At 33.2% G+C, this 18663-nt stretch overlaps 3 protein-coding genes across 4 annotated transcripts in view; 1 reads left to right on the forward strand and 2 right to left on the reverse strand.

Annotated features, from left to right (window-relative positions):
- Positions 1-399: 399 nt before the first annotated feature.
- Positions 400-1260, reverse strand: RpL36 (ribosomal protein L36). The gene is made up of 3 exons (XM_072521563.1): positions 1120-1260; positions 807-1008; positions 400-576 (listed from the first exon to the last, which is right to left on the reverse strand). Exons 2-3 carry the CDS (start codon positions 1005-1007, stop codon positions 445-447), a joined length of 333 nt encoding a protein of 110 aa, XP_072377664.1. The 5' UTR covers position 1008; positions 1120-1260; the 3' UTR covers positions 400-444.
- Positions 1261-1692: 432 nt separating this feature from the next.
- LOC140435252 (uncharacterized) lies at positions 1693-3046 on the forward strand. Its single transcript, XM_072524062.1, has 4 exons — positions 1693-1847; positions 1903-1984; positions 2433-2567; positions 2794-3046. Exons 1-4 carry the CDS (start codon positions 1832-1834, stop codon positions 2894-2896), a joined length of 336 nt encoding a protein of 111 aa, XP_072380163.1. The 5' UTR covers positions 1693-1831; the 3' UTR covers positions 2897-3046.
- Positions 3047-5003: 1957 nt separating this feature from the next.
- Positions 5004-18663, reverse strand: part of t (C45 family peptidase tan) — a 39035-nt gene continuing 25375 nt past the window's right edge. For both annotated transcript variants that reach the window (XM_072524060.1, XM_072524061.1), the window contains exons 3-7: positions 17920-18027; positions 16098-16332; positions 13676-13910; positions 10230-10423; positions 5004-5288 (exon numbers count right to left, since the gene is read on the reverse strand). In XM_072524060.1, the coding sequence (XP_072380161.1) occupies positions 5185-5288; positions 10230-10423; positions 13676-13910; positions 16098-16332; positions 17920-18027 (876 nt within the window). In that variant the 3' untranslated portion in view covers positions 5004-5184. The remainder of the gene's footprint in view (positions 5289-10229; positions 10424-13675; positions 13911-16097; positions 16333-17919; positions 18028-18663) is intronic.

Here is an 18663-nt window from a genome sequence, read left to right on the forward strand (position 1 = left end):
TCAATTAGCTTAGGCACAAGAATATACAATCAGAACAAGTTAACACTTCCTGTCAAAGGTGGGTATATGGAACCTTTACTTTAATAGAAAAAAACCTGACTTTCTAATAATTTATACATAGAACAGAAAAACTTTCACTAGCCCCTGAAAGAAGTAACATGATAAAAAACATTGTATGTAATGTATTCAAAAGATTGCATTTATGCAACTTTGCCAGTTAATGTGTTGAAACATTTTAATCTATATTTTGACTTATAACTTCTTATTTGGCAGTTTGAAATCCACTTTTGACTATTATTTTAATTACAATATATGGATGCATTGTCAGTAATACAAGCCGTTAATAATATAAGAGATAACAGAAAAACGGGTATTTTAGAATATAACAAATACGACATATCAGTTTTTTTTTATTTTTTATTGATTAATTAAACAAAATACAATCTATTTATGTGTAGCTTGTTGTTTACGCATTTGGGTAAGAATGTTGGATAGTTCTTCACGCTTCCTCTTAGCTCTGATGTGTGTGCCAAGACGACGTTTCAGGAATTTCAGGGCCCTCTTATCCTTTGAAACCTTAAAAAATTATATAGAATTAATATTGGTTCTAAACAGAACAAACACTAACCATATAAATCTGTTTATTTCGCTTAAACATTGATATTTTAAACAGTGTGCACAATGAAAATGAATTGATGTTATATAAATATGAAAGCCTGAAGCAAGTCTAATTTGATGACAAAGGATGCACAAAACAAATATGAGTAGAAAATCTTGGAATCAACACCAGAGAATGAATTACATACCTTTAACAATTCCATGGCTCTCTTTTCATATGGAGCATGTCCTACGACTTCACGGATAATGTCTCTGACAAATTTGGTGTGTTTGGTTTGGATCCCCTTCAACCTGGCGGGACGAACTTTATTCAGTTTAGATTTGTCTGATATTTTGGTGGTTTTGTGACCCCTTTGGAGGCCGACTGCGATCTCGTACCTTGGTGCCATGCTAAAAATTGTAGGTTATATTAGTGAAATCGAGTTTCGTATTATTGATCAGCAACTTTAATAAAAATAAACGAGATTAACAACAGTTTTATCGTTATAAATATTGTCCTACCTGGCTTTATTTTAAAAATTCACAACGTGATTCTCGTGTTGCCAAGAATTCACCAAAAGAGAGAAAACATGGAGTGACAGAACATGAAATTGGTAATGGTTGACGTTTCCGATTCCGATTTCTTGTATGTGTTCCAATTTTAAATGGTGAATAATTGTATGTATAGTTGCATAAATATAAATGTATGTGATAAATAAAAATTCTTTTTAATTTATTAAATCTCTTCGACATTAGTAATTAAAATATGTTTATGAAAATAATATTCTAGTAATATCTATTTAGAGTGATGTAAAATAATAATTAGGTTTAGCGTTTTTTCCTATAAGCAACTTTCTCGTGGAAGAATAGATATTGATATAAATACAAAAAAGACACTTTTTTCCACATATTTTAATTATCGTAGTTGCTAAAGATAACTAAGTATGTATATAGTCTTCTATTACTTGTGGGTTATAATCTCCTAAGAAAATATTAATTTTTGACAATTTAATTGATTTTTGAAAGTGCACCAGTAGATTAGACAACCTTTGCTGATTTCGGATATACTTGTCATTTTTTACTGACTTCTGACTTTGATACGTTTTTTTTGTCTGTCACTGTCAGAACTCATTATGATTATACTGACGTGTATACAAAAATTGATAAAAAATAAAGTTTAATCATCACTTTTAAAACAAAAATTTGTATTGTATTTTCAGCAATTTAAAGCAAAATGACGTATGTAACTGGTAAGTAATTTAATATGAAAATTATCAAAATTTTATAGGTTTTCATCTCTTTTAGGTGGGCAGTTACAACAAAATCCACCTATATTTACAAGGATTTCCAAGTTTTTTGATGGAGTAATACATTTTGTCATTAACTTGTAAGTATTGTCCCATATTTCATAGCGTATAATTATAATCGTTGTAAATGTAATTATACTTATTTTTTGGGATTTTAACGCTGGTTAAAACGTATGAAAACTGGAGATTCGTAATGAATGTTTTAATCAATAATTTGTTTGTTTAAAATCTGTAAATTGCGTATATCTTTCTAGAATTTTCCTCGTTACTAATTATTTATATTTACGGAGTTCTTCAAAAGTTTACAACTTTAGTAGACAAGGTGATACATTATTTTTAAAATCTTGCAAAATTCTAAAGTTAGAAAACAAACACAAGAATTAAGCGAAATTGCTTAATATGCATGTACAAATAATGTATATAAATTTTCCATAAAATAAACTAATGACTTGTTTTACTCAATTGATTAATATAGTAGTTATTCTTTGTTAATTTTTGTAGTTTTACATAATGTCCATATTCTTTTAGCTTTATAACATTGATTCCAATTGAATATAATGCCCAGAGTAGCTCAAGTGGTTCCAGTTCATCTAGGGGCAGTGGTAGTACTCTTGGACGTGGAGGAGGAGGAGGTGGTGGTGGATGGGGTGGAAGACCTAATGGGTAAGTACTTTTGAATTGATTTTAATTTCACCATGGATGGATGACTTGATATTTTGCTTAATGGAAAGATAGTTTTATTGTTATACAAAACTTTGATAGACAATACTGTTAACTGTGGTACTATTGAATCTATTATTTGCTTAGAGATGATTGTCAGAGACACTATGTGCAAAACATACATAACGAAAATATGAAGATGTGGTTATCATTTAAAAAATTTTTTTAGACCTGGAGGCGGTGGTGGAAATGGTGGTGCTAGGTTTAGAACAATGAGGGACATCAATCCTCCGACTGTAGGTGGTTGTGCGGGTGGATCATGTGGGATGTAAAATATATCTGAAAGTCAAATAGGGTTTCACCAATATTATAAATTCTAGTTTTATGTAAATTGCAATTATATTATATGTATAAAGGTCTATTTTTATGTTAGGTTTACTATGGTTCTGTTTTATCGTAATTAATAAAGTAATTTATATGTGTTCCAGTGACTTTTATTTTTTTTTCTGTGTTAACCAAAACATTAATGTTTGATCCCTAATGAATCTGTAAATCAAGTAATACCCAAACTTTATGAGTTCACTAGTATATTGCTTTTTAACAGTTGTATTTTTTTTTGGCTATGCACATACACATTTTCAATAATTCAGTAAAATGTTCTGTTCTCCATTGACTGCCTATAAATTTATTGTTATTGTAGTTCCTTTGGCATTTATTGCAATATTTAATAAAAAAAGAAGGTAAGTATAGGGGAAGAGGGTCTAAGGAGGATATACACAAAGAGAGACTGGCATCAATAGAAGAAAAGGAAGAGAAGAACAGCTGGAAGGAGGAAAATGAAGTCAAAAAGGGAAAACAGTGGTGGAGGATGGCAGCAGATAAAAAATAGGGATATGGGATAGTAATGACGAGAGTGAATGGGTGACCAATATTAATAGAAGACAGAAAAGGAAATCACATGGAAACAAGACATCAATCTAAAAGAAGCTAAACGGAAAGGGATGTCAAAAATGAGGAGATGCATCTATGAGTTGGTAAATCTAACAAAGGTGGTGGTAAATATGAAAAATGTGATTAAACAGGTAGTCACAAATGCCTGGCAGATTTGGTGTCAAATAGAAAGAAATAGAGAATATAGTGTTATAATGGAAACTGAGAAAAGGGAAAGGATTAGAAAATGCATGACAACAGCAGTATGCAAACAAAAATTACTGTGGGAACAACTGCAAGGAACGTAAGGATACAGGTAGAAGTGAATTAACTCAAAATGAAGCAACTTTTCCTGGCGATTCATTATCATGTGATATTTGGAAATTTTGAACTTCCCTATGGCTGGAAATAATCATTCTTTAGAGGCCATATTAAGTTCAAAATGAAATTAATATATTATAAATGAAATCCATCTGGATAACAAGTAGCAAAGAGGATGCAAAACCAAACCTTGTGATCTCTGCATGTGTTTTCATACACTGTTAAAGAGAGGAAAGGATCTGCTAATTAAATTTGGGTTTGACGATGGATAAGTAGTATGGTAAATGATGAAAACTTGCTGCTTGGTGTCATTCATTGGTTTTACACCACCTTGGTTTTAAATTGGATAATTTATTGTCTTTTAATGACCATTTTAATTACCTATTAAAAAAGATTTCTAAAAAATTATACTTTTTTTCAAGAATATCTAAAAATTTGTCACCTGCAACTAAAATTACAGTTTTTAATGCGATTATTCAACCTTACTTCGATTTTTGCTCGTCAGTTATTTTTCTCTTCAATTTAAATCAATCGGCCCAGTTGCAAAAATTACAAAATCGTGGAATGAGAATCATTATTGGTGGAAACAGATATACACCTATAGCAACAATGCTTAGCATGCTGCAGTGGGTTTTAGTTCAACAAAGGGTCTTTTACCTTACAATTTTGTCCATTTATAAAATTCTAAAAAATTTGGCCCCTGCTTACTTTTGTGAGTTTATTACACGGAATTGTGATATTCACAATTACCCTACTCGAGGTAAGTGAAATTTACACATTGTGAAAACAAAAAGGACAGCTTCAAGAAACTCTTTGATGTTTAAGGATTTTGATCTTTTTAATAAGCTTCCTCAAACTGTTACAAGTTGTTCATCTATACAAATATTTAAAAGCAAATTAATGGACCATATTAAAAGCACCAATAGTTAGGTAGTTGTTTTGTTGTCATGTTTTATGTTATATATTATTGTTTTATATTTTTTAATAAGTGTAGATACTATATTTTAAGTGTAATTGTTATTTTTATCATATATGAATGTTGTAAATTGATTAATTTTGTATGTATTAGGGCTTTCCATATTTTGGAATCAATAAACTTCTTCTTCTTCTTCATTTCATTAATCCCTACCGGAAAGTGTTAATATACTTAAAAACATAACGAAACACAAAACAAACATAAATAAGAACTCCAATTTAATCTCTTTATTTTTGATTGAAGTTTGTTGGTAATAATATAGAAAAAAATACATATTTTTAAGATAGTACAAATAAAATTAATAGAAAAACAATCAGTATTTAGGTATTATATTTATTATATATTATATTGTTTATGTCATATGGGAACACTGATATATTAAATTAAATCTATCTATTTATTTTCTTTAAGTACTAAAGGAAGTACCACAATAGGTTCATTTTTCGATGGGTTGTCTGAATAGATGCTCCAAGTCTTGGCGTTGCAGTCAAAAATACCTAAAACAAACAAGAGAGTCAAAAATAAACTAAAACATATCATTTTGTAATACCCTTAAAGTTGATAATATAATTTAATGTCATTTCATGTCGCCCCGCACGAATATTTTTCTACTAATTAAAAAAAAAAGGAATTTGCATGTCAATCTAATCGGTATTTGACCAAGGCGTCATAGTCATTCGGATATAAGCATATCTTTGTAAAGACAATTAAACAATGTCTAGACTGTTTACCGCAGCACTAGAATATGCTTGTAAAAAATTTTACTGGGAAGAGAAAGGCCTGAACATTGACGGTAGAAGGTTAACAAATTTGAAATTTGCACACAACATAGTTTTGTTCTCGGACAATCTCACGGAGATACTGTGTACAATGCTACATGAACTTCAGTTAGTGTGTACCAGTGTGGGTCTTAAAATAAACATCTCCAAAACTAAATTTATGACAAACCTAGTGTACCTAATGGACATATCAATATTGGAGACAACGAAGTAGAGCTGGTGGAAAAATACATATACCTTGAATACGAAATAAAGATCACAAGAGACAACCATACATACGAACTACGAAGAAGAATAAACCTAGCATGGGCAGCCTATGGAAAACTCAAAGACATCTTTCTATCTATCTATATAAGGATTTTTACAGCTGTCCCCGCCTTCCTTCTTTCAGCCAACGTCTCCAGTCCTTTCTGTTCTGCCATTCTCCATCTCTAAGGTCTCGTCTTTCCATGGCCTCGTCCACTTCATCCCTTCATGATCTTCGGGGTCTACCTCTTTTCCTCCTTCCTATTGGACTCCAATCCGAAATCTTTGCTATCCACCTTGTATGATCTGTTCTTCTCACATGTCCATACCAAATTAAACGTTTTTCTTCGATGTAGCTGAGTATGTCTTGTTCTACTGCCATTCTTCGTTTTATCTCCTCATTTCTGATGCGATCCATTTTTGTTACTCTGCAGCTTCTTCTCATGAACTCCATTTCAGTTGCTGTGATTTTTGACCTGTTTCGTTTATTTATTACCCAATTCTCTGGTTCTGGTTCTTGCTCTGTTGTTAAATATTCGGTCTTTTCTAGATTTATTTCCAGTCCATTTTTTGTGTATTCCTTTTCTAATTTTCGGAGCATATAGCACAGATCTTCTTCATCTTGAGTCGTTACCACTTGGTCATCTGCAAAGCTTAATGTGTACAAGAAGTTGTCCCGGATTGGTATCCCCATCCCTTCACATTTCCTTTTCCATGGTTTTAATATTTGTTCGAGGAATATCTTGAACAGTGTCGAAGATGTAGAGCATCCCTGCAATAAGCCTTTTGTGGTCTTAAATTCGTTGGAGTATTTATTGCCGGTTTTAACTCTTACCTTGTTGTTGTTGTAAAGGTTTTTTACGGCTTCTGTTAACCTTTGAGTTATTCCGATTTCTTTCATCGTGTTCCATAGTTGTTTTCTGGGGACCGTGTCATATGCCTTTTTTAAATCTATGAATGACATGTGTACTGGTCTATTTTTTGCCATTTTTTTTTTCAATTAATTGTTGGAGTGTATAAATGTGGTCTATGCAAGATCTTCCTGCCGTGAACCCCGCCTGATCTTCTCCGATTTTATTTGAGATAGATTTTTCCAGTTTTTCTTTCAGTATTTTTCCATATAACCTGCCCATACATGCTATCACACTGATGCCTCTGTAGTTCCCGCATTTCTTCTTATCTCCCTTTTTATGTATCGAGGTTATATATGCTTTGGACCATTCTTCTGGTATTTCGTTCAGGTTTATAGCGGTACTGAACATTTCGTGTATAAATTCTGTGTAATTTGTCCGTTCCGTACTTACTTAGTTCATTAACGATTCCTCCTGGTCCCCCTGATGTTTTGTTCTTTATGGCATTCTTTACTTCGATTAAGGTTATCTCAATCTGTTCTTCATTCTTATTTTGTTGTTGTTCCTGTTCTGTGTCTGTCTCTCTGAAATCTGGGCGGTTATCTGTGAGCAGTTCTTTATAGTAGTCTTCCCACTCTTTTTCTGATATGTATTGTATTTGGACCTTTTCGTTGTTATTCTTCCTTAAAGATTTCAGTATTTTCCAGGATTCCGAATTCCTTGTTCTTCCTATGTATTGTTCAATTTGTGCACATGTTTCTTCCCATTCTTCATTCTTTTCTTTTGCCCTTCTTCGTTTTACTTCTCTGTTTTTCTCTTTGTACTTCTGTGTGTCTTCTGGGGATTGGGTGCTCATACTTTTCATATATAGAATTTTCTTCTCCTCAATACATTTTTTGGTTTCTTTGTTTATTTTTACTTTGTGTTGGGTATTTCTTTTCTCAAGTTTCCCCAAAGCTTCTAACACCGCCTTTTTTATGCTGGGTTTGACGTGCTCGTACGTTTCTTTGACGTTTCTGAAACCGAAATCCTGTAACTTCTGGTCCAGTCTTCTCTGGTATAGGTCCCTTATGGATTCCTCTTGAAGTAAATTTATGTTGAACTTCATTTCTTCTTCTTTCTGTTCATTTTCTACTTGGTCTTCTTCGTGTTCTTTCTTCCTTCTAGTTTGGGTGTTCAACGTGTAGGGAAACCTTATTTGTGAAATTATTAATCGGTGGTCAGTGCCACATTCGGCTCCTCTTTTTACTCGTGTATCTCTAATTTTGATAGTACTACTTTTGCTGACAATTATGTAATCGATAATGGATCTGATGTTTCTCGTTGTTTGTACATACGTGTATTTATGTATGTCCTTATGTCTGAAAAAGCCGTTAGTAATTTTCAGATTGTTCAGTTCGCACAGGTCAATTAGTCTTTCTCCATTATCGTTTGTCACATCTTCTCCAAAACGGCCTATCGTGCTATCATTTTGTCGTTTCCCTGTTCTTTCATTTAGGTCCCCTGCTATTATTATTTCTTGTGTTAGTCTCACTTTTCCGATCTCTTCTTGTAAGGTATCCATGAACTGATCCTTTTCTGCTACCAGACTGTTATCCGTAGAGCCGTATACTCCCAGTATCACGATTTGCCTGCCATAGATTTCCATGATGAGTTTTACTATTCGTTCATTTATGGGTTCCCATGTTTTTATTGTTTTTACCCATTTTGTCTTGACTAGTATCCCCACTCCGGCAGATGCTCTTTCTTCCTTCTTTTTCCCGCTCCAACAGTAGAAGATGTCATGTCAAAGACATCTTTAAAAGCGATATATCTATTTCTTTAAAACGTAAAACATTTGACCAATAAGTGTTGCCTCTGATGACCTATCGTGCCGAAACTTTGACATTGACAGTTACAACTTCAAAAACGATGCAAATAGCTCCGAAGAAAATGGAAAGGTCAATGCTGAGTACATCGCTTCGTGACCGAGTTAGAAATGAAGACTTAAGACGAAGAACAGGAGTTACTGATGTAATCTCCCGAATTGCCACACTGAAATAGAACTGGGCCGGACCCGTTGCCCGATTCAGTGATGAAAGTTTGCCGAAGAGATTGCTTGAGTGGAGACAGAGGTTAGACAAAAGAACTAGAGGAAGACTCACTACTCGTTGGACTGACGATCTCAAGAAAATGTCAAGAAATTGGATGAAAAGTGCTCAATGTTCCTATTTTCAGCAGTGGACGCAAAGGGCTGGTTGATGATGATGTTAAAGAAATGTCTTATAAGATATACGGAAGAGAGTTTTGGCAATTAATTCGCCGAACATAAAACAAACTTTTTACGACGAAACACGAAAATTTTAACTAGAAAGAATTAAAAACGAAGACGTCAAAATTGCTCGGAAAATAAATAAGAACTGTCGACGATATCGCCAGAAACAACTTCTATGATATGGATATGTAAACAGTATGGGTGAAGACTGAATAGCAAAAACGAATAATTAACTGGAAAAAGGACGCACAAGAGATTTCAATAGGACCAAGACTGCTATGAGGAGAGGGCGAATGGATGGATAAAAACTCTATGCAATATGAGAACCAGATATTATATATCATCATTCTTCAGTGTATCATTAGCGTATTCTCCGATTATGGGACAGCCTCCTTTACATAGTCCTTCATTTCTGCCCACGATTGTCTAATATTTACTTTTCTGTACCGGCTTGTTTCCTTATGTTATAGTCCCATCTTAAATCTGGACGTTTTATTGGTCACTTAATTGCCTCTTGGATACCACAGTTTAATACTAGTGGACAAATGTACATTTTGTATGTATATATGCCTGTCATAGCTTACGTCTGTCCGAATTTTCCACATAGAGCGACTCCTTCACATGAGTAGGTCGAGTCTTTTACTAACCTTGTTACGGGCCAATACTGTCTGGTGAGCACCACTCTCGTGAATCGGAGTCGGTCTCCACATAGCCTCAGGTTAAGTAATTCTTTCTTCTGCAAGTTGTGTGTGATAAAATAGGGTACTGGTGTACGTCTTTCTGGAATTTGGGAAGTCACTATTATATATTGTGTATAATATAAGTGGAAGAATGGAACCATGTTGCATTCGTGCGGTGGGAGTAAAAGGTGTCGACAATAGATTTATGTCCTTGATATTTAGGCAGCTGTGTGCTTCACTTAAATACTTTGCTGTGCTTATTGAGATTGGTCCTTTGAGCATGCTTATTAAAAATAATTACTAAATTTATTAGATAATTGGATGGTTGGAGGTCAACAAATAAAGTATATTATTAGCAGTTCAAAATTAAGTTAAGAACAAAGAATCAATGGAAAAATTATCCAGGAGACTACCACGCCAATGAAGATTACGAAAGTACAAATCTCTGAGGTAAAAAAGAATTTATAAAATATGCCAAATTTAAAAAATGTACAGAATTTGATGAACATTTTAGAATGGTATACAAAGCTTAATGTGTAATTAGAAATAATGTCAATAAATCTTCAAATATCAAAATAATTAAGGTAAACTTTTTGAAATAACTCATAAAATGACGAATGAAACTTACCAACGGCTACAGTTTTCACGTAGCTACCAGGATAATCAACAAATACAGGAAATTCTGAATGTTTATTGTCTCCCAACATCGTGGTCACATCTTCTTTTTTCTTTGGTGCAGGATATTTGGTTAACGTAGCCATACGGTTTATGCTACTCTTCGTCATATTTTCGTTAGTTTCTTTAACGTTTAATCGTAGATACCTAAAAAGAGCAACACAATCGGTTTATTTATTTATTATGGTGATCAACATCATGACATTATCCATTTTTTTGATACCCGCAAAAAATTTTAGCAGTAGAATTTTTTTGCAATAAACTATTATTTTTACAGAATTTGTTTTGTTTACAATATTTGATTTTATTACAATTTTTTTTTTCGAATACAGCTTTATTTACTTTCTGCGCAGAATTTTCCCGGTCTTTGGGGAAATACAGCGCAATGACAATTTTTTAAGGTAATTTTTTTTTTCTTCAAAATCCGTAAAACTTTAACCTTTTTTTTATGGGAATAATGGCCCCAATAGATAAAAGTTTCAGTAGTTAAATTATGGAAGTTTGTGTGCACATAGGAAACTTTTGTATTTTCCCTTAGGTGCACAGAATTCCTCCGGTCTCCCCTATTACCATATTTTCAATTAATTACTGTTAGAAATTTATGATAAGTATTATATTAAACAGTAATTTATACAATTTAAAAGAAGTTGTTTATAATAAATATATTAAAATAAAGCAACTGGTTACTATATTTAACATTAACAACACGTGTTAACACAGTTGGATAGATATTTATTAGAGTTTTGTTGCACTGTGGCGCATCCAGGGGGGTTTTGGGGGTTAAAATTCCCCTCAGGGCATATAAAGTAAAAAATATATAAAGAATAGTAGGAAAATGTAACTTGTCTTTCACACACAATACAAAAAGTCTAAAACGCTAATTGAATAATTAAATAACCACTTTAAATATGTAGAACACAATAATTAATACACAATAATTAATAATATTTTTCATTATATTTAGATATAGATACCTAATATTAGGCTTATGACAAAAGTACAGTCTGTCCCAAACCCTTCTTTCAGTGCGTCACTAATTTTGACGTCATATAGGATTTTAAGAATGTCGAGAATTATTGCATGACATTTTAATTAAATTTGACAGTTGCAGGATCGTAATCTGTCTTTTTCTAATTGAAAATAATTTAATAATTTTAATATTAGTCTTTGTTCTTTCTCGATATATCTCGGTATATTAAAATATTTTTATGACAATAAATACAAAATTAAATTTTCACTGTAAAATGTCTGATAATACCATCGAGTTAGAATCTATGGAGAGGGCATCACGTGACTAAAAACGACCTCACTTCGGCCATATTGTTTTGCCACTTTTGACAGATCGTATATGTTTATTTATGATTGTTGTTTTTCGAATATTTTCAGTTTTATAATACTTTTATAGAAACTGTAATAATATATTGTGATACTGCCTAATAATGGTTTCTTGTTCTCAACGTAGTTGCAGTGGCAGAAGCAATGTTAATAAAAAATCTTCAGGAATAACGTTCTACAGGTTAGCATACAAATATGTAAACAAAGTAATGGCCCGTACTTCAGAGAATAAATTAATAGTATTTGACTGTATTAATTTATCTTTATGTATAATATATCGTGTTTTTAGTGTTTACCGCGGGATAAATAAATCATAGTTTATTAAAAATGTATTGCACTTTTTTAGATTATGATTAAATCTTCTGAATAACTAGTCATATTTTTATAGTAGTTTTAATATTATTGAGTCCGGCCATGATCCCACCGCCATATTGATATCACAGTTAGCCACGCCTACCTACGCCGTTTTTAGTACATACGTTAATATGCTCACAGCTTCTCCATAGATTCTAACTCGATGGATAATACTAATCTGGAATGACAATTATCATTTTATCAGTTGACATTGTGAAAGTACTGTCACGATCGAGACAATCTGCGTCAAATTATATTTATGCGCATCATTGATTGGATATCTATTTAGCGTATTCTAAACTCCAACCAATTATACACCCGTAAGTAGAATTAGCTTTACGATAAAGTTCTATGTATAATAATTACAGACTCACGTTTTTTTCTGTCACTTCTAGCTTAATGTGTTAGAGAGAATTCGATCAACTATGACGCACTGAAAGAAGGGTTTGGGACGAACTATAGACATAACTAGTCTGTTGCGAGTAGCATGCGCCTACAGGTCTGTATTTGCGGCGGCCTTGTGGACTATCACGGGTTGTGTTCCTCTGCATGTTTTAGCAGTAGAAAAGAGACATCTCTATGAGAGCCGAGCGCCGAAGGTACTGGATAGATTGTCTGTTTTAGGGTGTATCTTCATAGGTTCAGAAAGACAGATACAGATAAATGCCTATACTGCGAATATTCCGACATTGTTACTCACACAATGCTGGAGTGTAATAGATGTGCCGGGGGGAGAGAAACAGAATGTATAAAGAAATAGGTATGAATCCTGTGACTGTAAGAGAAATGATCGTGAAGATGACGGGAAATACGGAGGGATTAAATAGTGTTCACAATTATATCCGAGTAGTCATTAAAAAGAAAGAAGAAGAAGAGAAACACCAACCGGGCCAACGACAGAGATGAGATCTAATTACTATTTTAATGGGAATAAGCCGCACTTGAAGGTTAAAATAAGTTTATTGACGTTTGAATTTTTGATCTTTGATCTTGCACTGATAACTTATATACTCCAAAGAAAAAGAATAACGGTTGGTACCGAAGTACATCTAACCTTCATCGACCTAGAAAAGGCGTATGATATAGTATCTAGACCTAAATTGTGGCAAGCTTTATACAATAAGTATACAGGAATAACACCACTTACCTAAAAATCGGAAAGAGACTATCAGAGCCAATAAAAGTAACTAAAGGACTAAAACAACGATGCAGTATGTAACCCTTACTGTTTAATTTCTATATTGAGGCAGCCTTCAACCTCATATCAAATAAATAAATGTTATAAATAAATTGTGTTTTAGTGTTAGTGATAGAAGAGTATAAATAAATTAAAATAAATATTACAATATAATAGTTAATTCCTCAGGACATTAATCCGGTCTACCTTAATTTCCCTATGACAGGAAAACCTAAAAAATGACCGTCAGTCAGTTAGCAAAGATGCTAAGAATCCCCTGGCTTGGCACAGTGAAGATAATGAATAAAATAGCAACATGGAATGTATTAACACAATTAAGAAAATGAATATAGTGAAAATCGACATCATGGTTATCAGCGAAACGAGTTGCAGTATGTCAATACGATGGCTACAGTTGCACAGTTTGTAAACTTAGGAACTTAGAATCATTCGGTTTTATAAATTCATTTTGTTAACGCTTAAATATATACATATCTCATGAATACAATGAATACAATAAGCTTGAAACTTACTTATTGGTATGCATAATACATTCTCCCGGACTAGCAGTAAAAATATTTAATTGAGATTCATCTTTGTCTGATGGAGCCATTTCCGCATTATGAAACATTCTATCGCCCTCTTGTTTTAAAAACGTCATGTTAATGGAACAGCCATTTCCTGCACCACAACCTCGATCTCGTAAAATATCTTGGGCTTGCACAAAGTTCTCAGCGCCTAGGAGAGCTCTTGTAATGAACATCCTTGCTAAAAGGAAAAAACAATATAATTATTTAAATAGAAAAAGGAACATCTGGTTATAGGAAGTATTCCTGGCTAAAGATCATCCGTGATTGCGTGATTGGACAGGACTCAGTTCACATATACTACTTAGAACGCAAAATCGTACACGGTATGCCAAAATTGTTACCAACCTCCACTGGTGGATGACGACACCATAGACGTATATATTAATATAGATTGAGCATGCCAACAAACTCCCCATTCGCGCTCTCCCAAACCAAAAAGTAACGCTACTATACTTACTTGCCATGTAAGCTAGAGACACAACTAAGAACGAAGATAAAGATGTTGTCGTCACTTAGCTCTACAGACTGCTCGGTCTATATCAATATACACGTCTATGGACAACACTTGAAGAAAAAGGTATTTTATTCAGTGATATAAGTCGAGTCAATAAATACTTATCTTATTACATTACTTATTACATATGAAGAGCATTCACGCAAAAGTGGATAAGTCCAAATTTGCAATTTTTGAGTTAGGTATGGATTCGGCATCTAAAAGAAAATATTTATCGATATTTTCATCAAAACTCGTGATAAAGGTGATAAATACCATGCAAAACAAATACGAAAGTGGTCACGCTCAAGCAAAAGTGAATATTTCCGTAATATTGGACTTATATAGATAAGTTCAAACAAAACTCGATAATTCCTGTTAATATCTTATGGGTGCTATCAGGATTCAGTCATAAGTTGATAAGTACACTTCGGGGATCACTGTAATATATTTTTATATTTTTGGCAATGTATGCCCCCTGTTATCAAGTAGCTGAACCTATGTCATTAAGAAGAAATACATCACTACAGTATTTTGTTATAAGTTTTGCGGTTCACGTAAAATAGAAAATTAACGTCAGCGTTGAACGTTTTCCGACTTAGATTTGGTTCTAATAGGCAAATTATATTTGTGTGTTGTGTAGCTATGGATGGCTATAATGAAGACTTACTAAGCGTAAACGAGAACAAGCTGACAGGTATTTACTAATGTACTATATTCATATTAAACGTTTTCGCGTTGAAGTTATGAATTAATTTTATTACTCGGATTTTTGCAGCTATGGTCAGTTATGGCGCAAGCGCTCTTATCTTACAATACCAATGGGATCGAATTATTAAATAAAAATCATAGTTACATACTAATTTAATACCAGGGACCTACATATATATATATATATATATATATATATATATATATATATATATATATATATATATATATATATATATATATATATATATATATATATATTTTCACAACATTGGGTTTAAATCTCCGTCAGCTGAATTCAATGTTCTTTTAATTGAATTGCTAAATCGGTAATAAACCTTAACTACAGGTGAAGAAATGGTTGATACAGATTCGTCCAGGATTGCGTAATATGATTACAATATTATTCGCCCAGATAATTGAAGGTAATATGATTACGATAACTTACAATAAATCTCGATGACTGCTGCACTATTTCACTGATTCTACTATACGTTACTAGTATCAGGCACTGAAGTTAATCAAAATGAAGGTACTTTATAACAATATTTAATCTAATATGGTATTAGATTAAGATATTTCAAAGATTTAAGTGTATACACACTTAAAGAAAAAATTTACAGAGAACGGTAAGATAAGCAAGCGTCTTTACTCGAAAACTGCCCTACCCAGAGTCCTTTTCTCCCTCCTAAATTTTCACAAGCTTCCAAAAAAAAGTGGGATATCCCCTACTCAAAAATGACAACTTGCCTAAAAGGACGCCAGGCTGTTTCCATCTCTAGGAAGATACCCGAATATAGAAAAGTTCTAGATAAGTAACGGGATTCTTGTCGTTGGAAACCATGGGAAGCGATAGGACCTTTTGAATTAGGTTCTTTCAGAAAGATACTATAAGAGCTTTTACGACTATGTTTACAAATTATCAAAAAGGACATGCCTGAATAGTCGGTATGTTGGTGATAGTCGGTATGTTCCAATAAAATTTGCTAAGAATCAGAATTTGTACAAGAGGGGAACAAAGCCACTTGTCTTGTGTATCTGTATAAAAGTAACTTTTATTTAATTGAAATTTATTTTCAATTATTTTCGAATTAGGGATCTCCACGGAAGACTTCCCAAAACGTAACAATAATGGAGTTTTTATTTATCAAAAGTACTTACGTGTCTTTCCAGGTCTGGTATGTTTGACGCTTAAAGTATTTATCGTAAATATCAAACCGTGATGGTTATAACTCATTGTGTAACCAGGCAAATGTCCGGCATAGCATAAAGAAGTGAATTTCTCTTCTTTAAATTGCCACTTTCCTTCAAGTTTCTCAGGAATTATGTGAGCCGATACGAAATAAATATGGTTTAGAGTGTCGCTTAGCGCATCTTCGGTATGTCCTAGAATTTCCTGAAAATAGAATATGATGAGCTGGTATAAATGCCTATAAGATAATGATTATTACAATTTAGAGGATTTTGTGTTATTTTAAAGGTAGATCTAATAGCAGGCCCTAATATGAATCATGTAGTTAATATGGGCCCTCAGTAAAAATCGGAAATGTCAGGTAGTGCAATCTTTGAATAATATACTGGATTCAATGACGTGAATAAATCCTTCGACACAGTCTGGCACAGAGGAGAGAACGGACTTTCATACAAAATGGATACAGCGGAGCCATGACAGAGCTAATCTCATCGTACTTGGGCGACCAGAGCTTTAGGGCTCGGATAGGACAAGTCAGCACATAGGCTAAACCTGGGCACGAGAGGGCCACATGCTCGAGTGTCAAGTCGCCGAACTGCAACCCGAGCAGCAATTTCAGAATCGATGATAAATCACCAGAGACAGCAGGAAAAGAGAACATTACGCTAACCTGCTTTAATCGGGATAGGATATCGTGTTGGAAAAAATGAACTTCGGTTTTTCCAGGTAATGTAAATTGTGTAAAATGAAAGCTATCTATTCTATTCAAAAAATAAACGGTCGTTAGGGTTTTATCGACAAAAGAATTTGATAGTGGATTCTAATAAAAGACAGTATGGTGAGTCAAGGAAAGTTTGACGAGAGAAAGAGAGGAGATGGTAAGATATTTTTGTTTTGAGTAATTTGATTGGTTCGAGAGAAGGATTGGAGAAGTAAGAGGAGGGGGAAGTTAGTTTAGTTTTTTTTTTGGCAAAGGAAAAACGAGGAGTCTAAGATAGAACTGCAAGAGAAAAGGTTGTTTCCTGTGATAAGAAAAAAAGGTGTGGACATTGCGAGATAAAGTGTTGAATCGTGAAAGAAAGTTTGTGAAGTTGTTTGTGGCAGCAGAAAGTCGTGACAGTGTAAGAAGAGATCTTCAAATCCACAATTTGTAAGTCTTTCTTTTAATATAAGAATTATTTGAGGCGAGGTCGCATATGTTTTGTTACGACAGTAAACGAGATCAGGAGGTGTGGAGAAACAGCCTAAGGGGAATCAACATAAAGTTTAGTTTGTTTTATTGAAAACAAAAGATAGGCCCAGAGATTCGAAGTTTTGTTTTTGGATATAGAATTGAATAGAGACAGTTTTTTTAGACAAATTTATAGGACCGGAGAGAAAGTTAGGATCATATGATCTGTTGTTATTTATATACTGATAATTATATGATATGATCTTGTTTTTTTGTAAATCTATTTTACATTATACAGCTGGTATATTTGAATGTCCATGATATAATATATTGATAAAAGGTACATATGGTATTGTTTGTGTATATCTTTATTCCTTTTTGTCCTCATACTTGCAAATAAAACATAATTGATACTGAGCCACGGAATTAAGTTCTGATATAAACAAAGTTATGGGTTTCATCAATTTAGATATTGTATTTTAAAATTAAATTTTCACAATATATATATAGGTGTGTATATATGTACAGGTATATATTTCAAGTAACTTCATTTTATTTTATTTTTATTCCGGACAACGAGACACTATTGACTCACCCTATATGTATGACTTAATACATACCTGACCTTTTTGATTAACACAAATCGAGCTGCAACCAACAGGCTGTTGTACTTTTGGTTCTTCATTAACAGCTAAAGCCATTATGTCATCCATATGAAATAGGAACAACTAAAAAATATATAAATAAAATCGAAAAAATTAAATAGTCATTTTTATTATTTATTTTTATTTTACACGATTTCTTGGAATATCAATAAAAGTTCGCATAAAAGTTAAGCAATTATATTGACCATTTTAAATACATTCTGTCATTGTCCTGATATAATATTTTTTCTACTATTTACAGCTAGAAAAACGTGTGTAATGATCAGTTGTACATGTCTACAGCGGCTCGGTGGATGGTTTCGTCCACATAAAGATCAAGAAAGTTATGTTTGTTGTATGAACAACAAAGGAAAGACAAAGGATGCGGGATCCCTAATGAGAATGTAATACTGGGGATAGAGAGAGATGAACTTGTCGAGGCTTTAAATAGGACGAAGCACGGTAAGGTAGTAGGTCCTGATGGAATAGCTGTGGAGGTTTGGAAGGCTCTACGAGAGGAAGGGGTTGACATTTTGTACTAAATGATGAGTAAAATATATAATGAAGAAAGGATATCCAATGCAGAGAGAGAGAGAGAGAGATTGTGATGGTATCACTGTATAAAGATAAAGGGGACATTCAGCACTGTAAGAACTATAGAGGTATAAAGTTAATGTCGCACACAATGGAAACTTAGGAGAGACATCGATAGGAGAAGAA

This window comes from Diabrotica undecimpunctata, chromosome 2 (assembly GCF_040954645.1).
Source record: "Diabrotica undecimpunctata isolate CICGRU chromosome 2, icDiaUnde3, whole genome shotgun sequence".
NCBI lineage: Eukaryota > Metazoa > Arthropoda > Insecta > Coleoptera > Chrysomelidae > Diabrotica > Diabrotica undecimpunctata.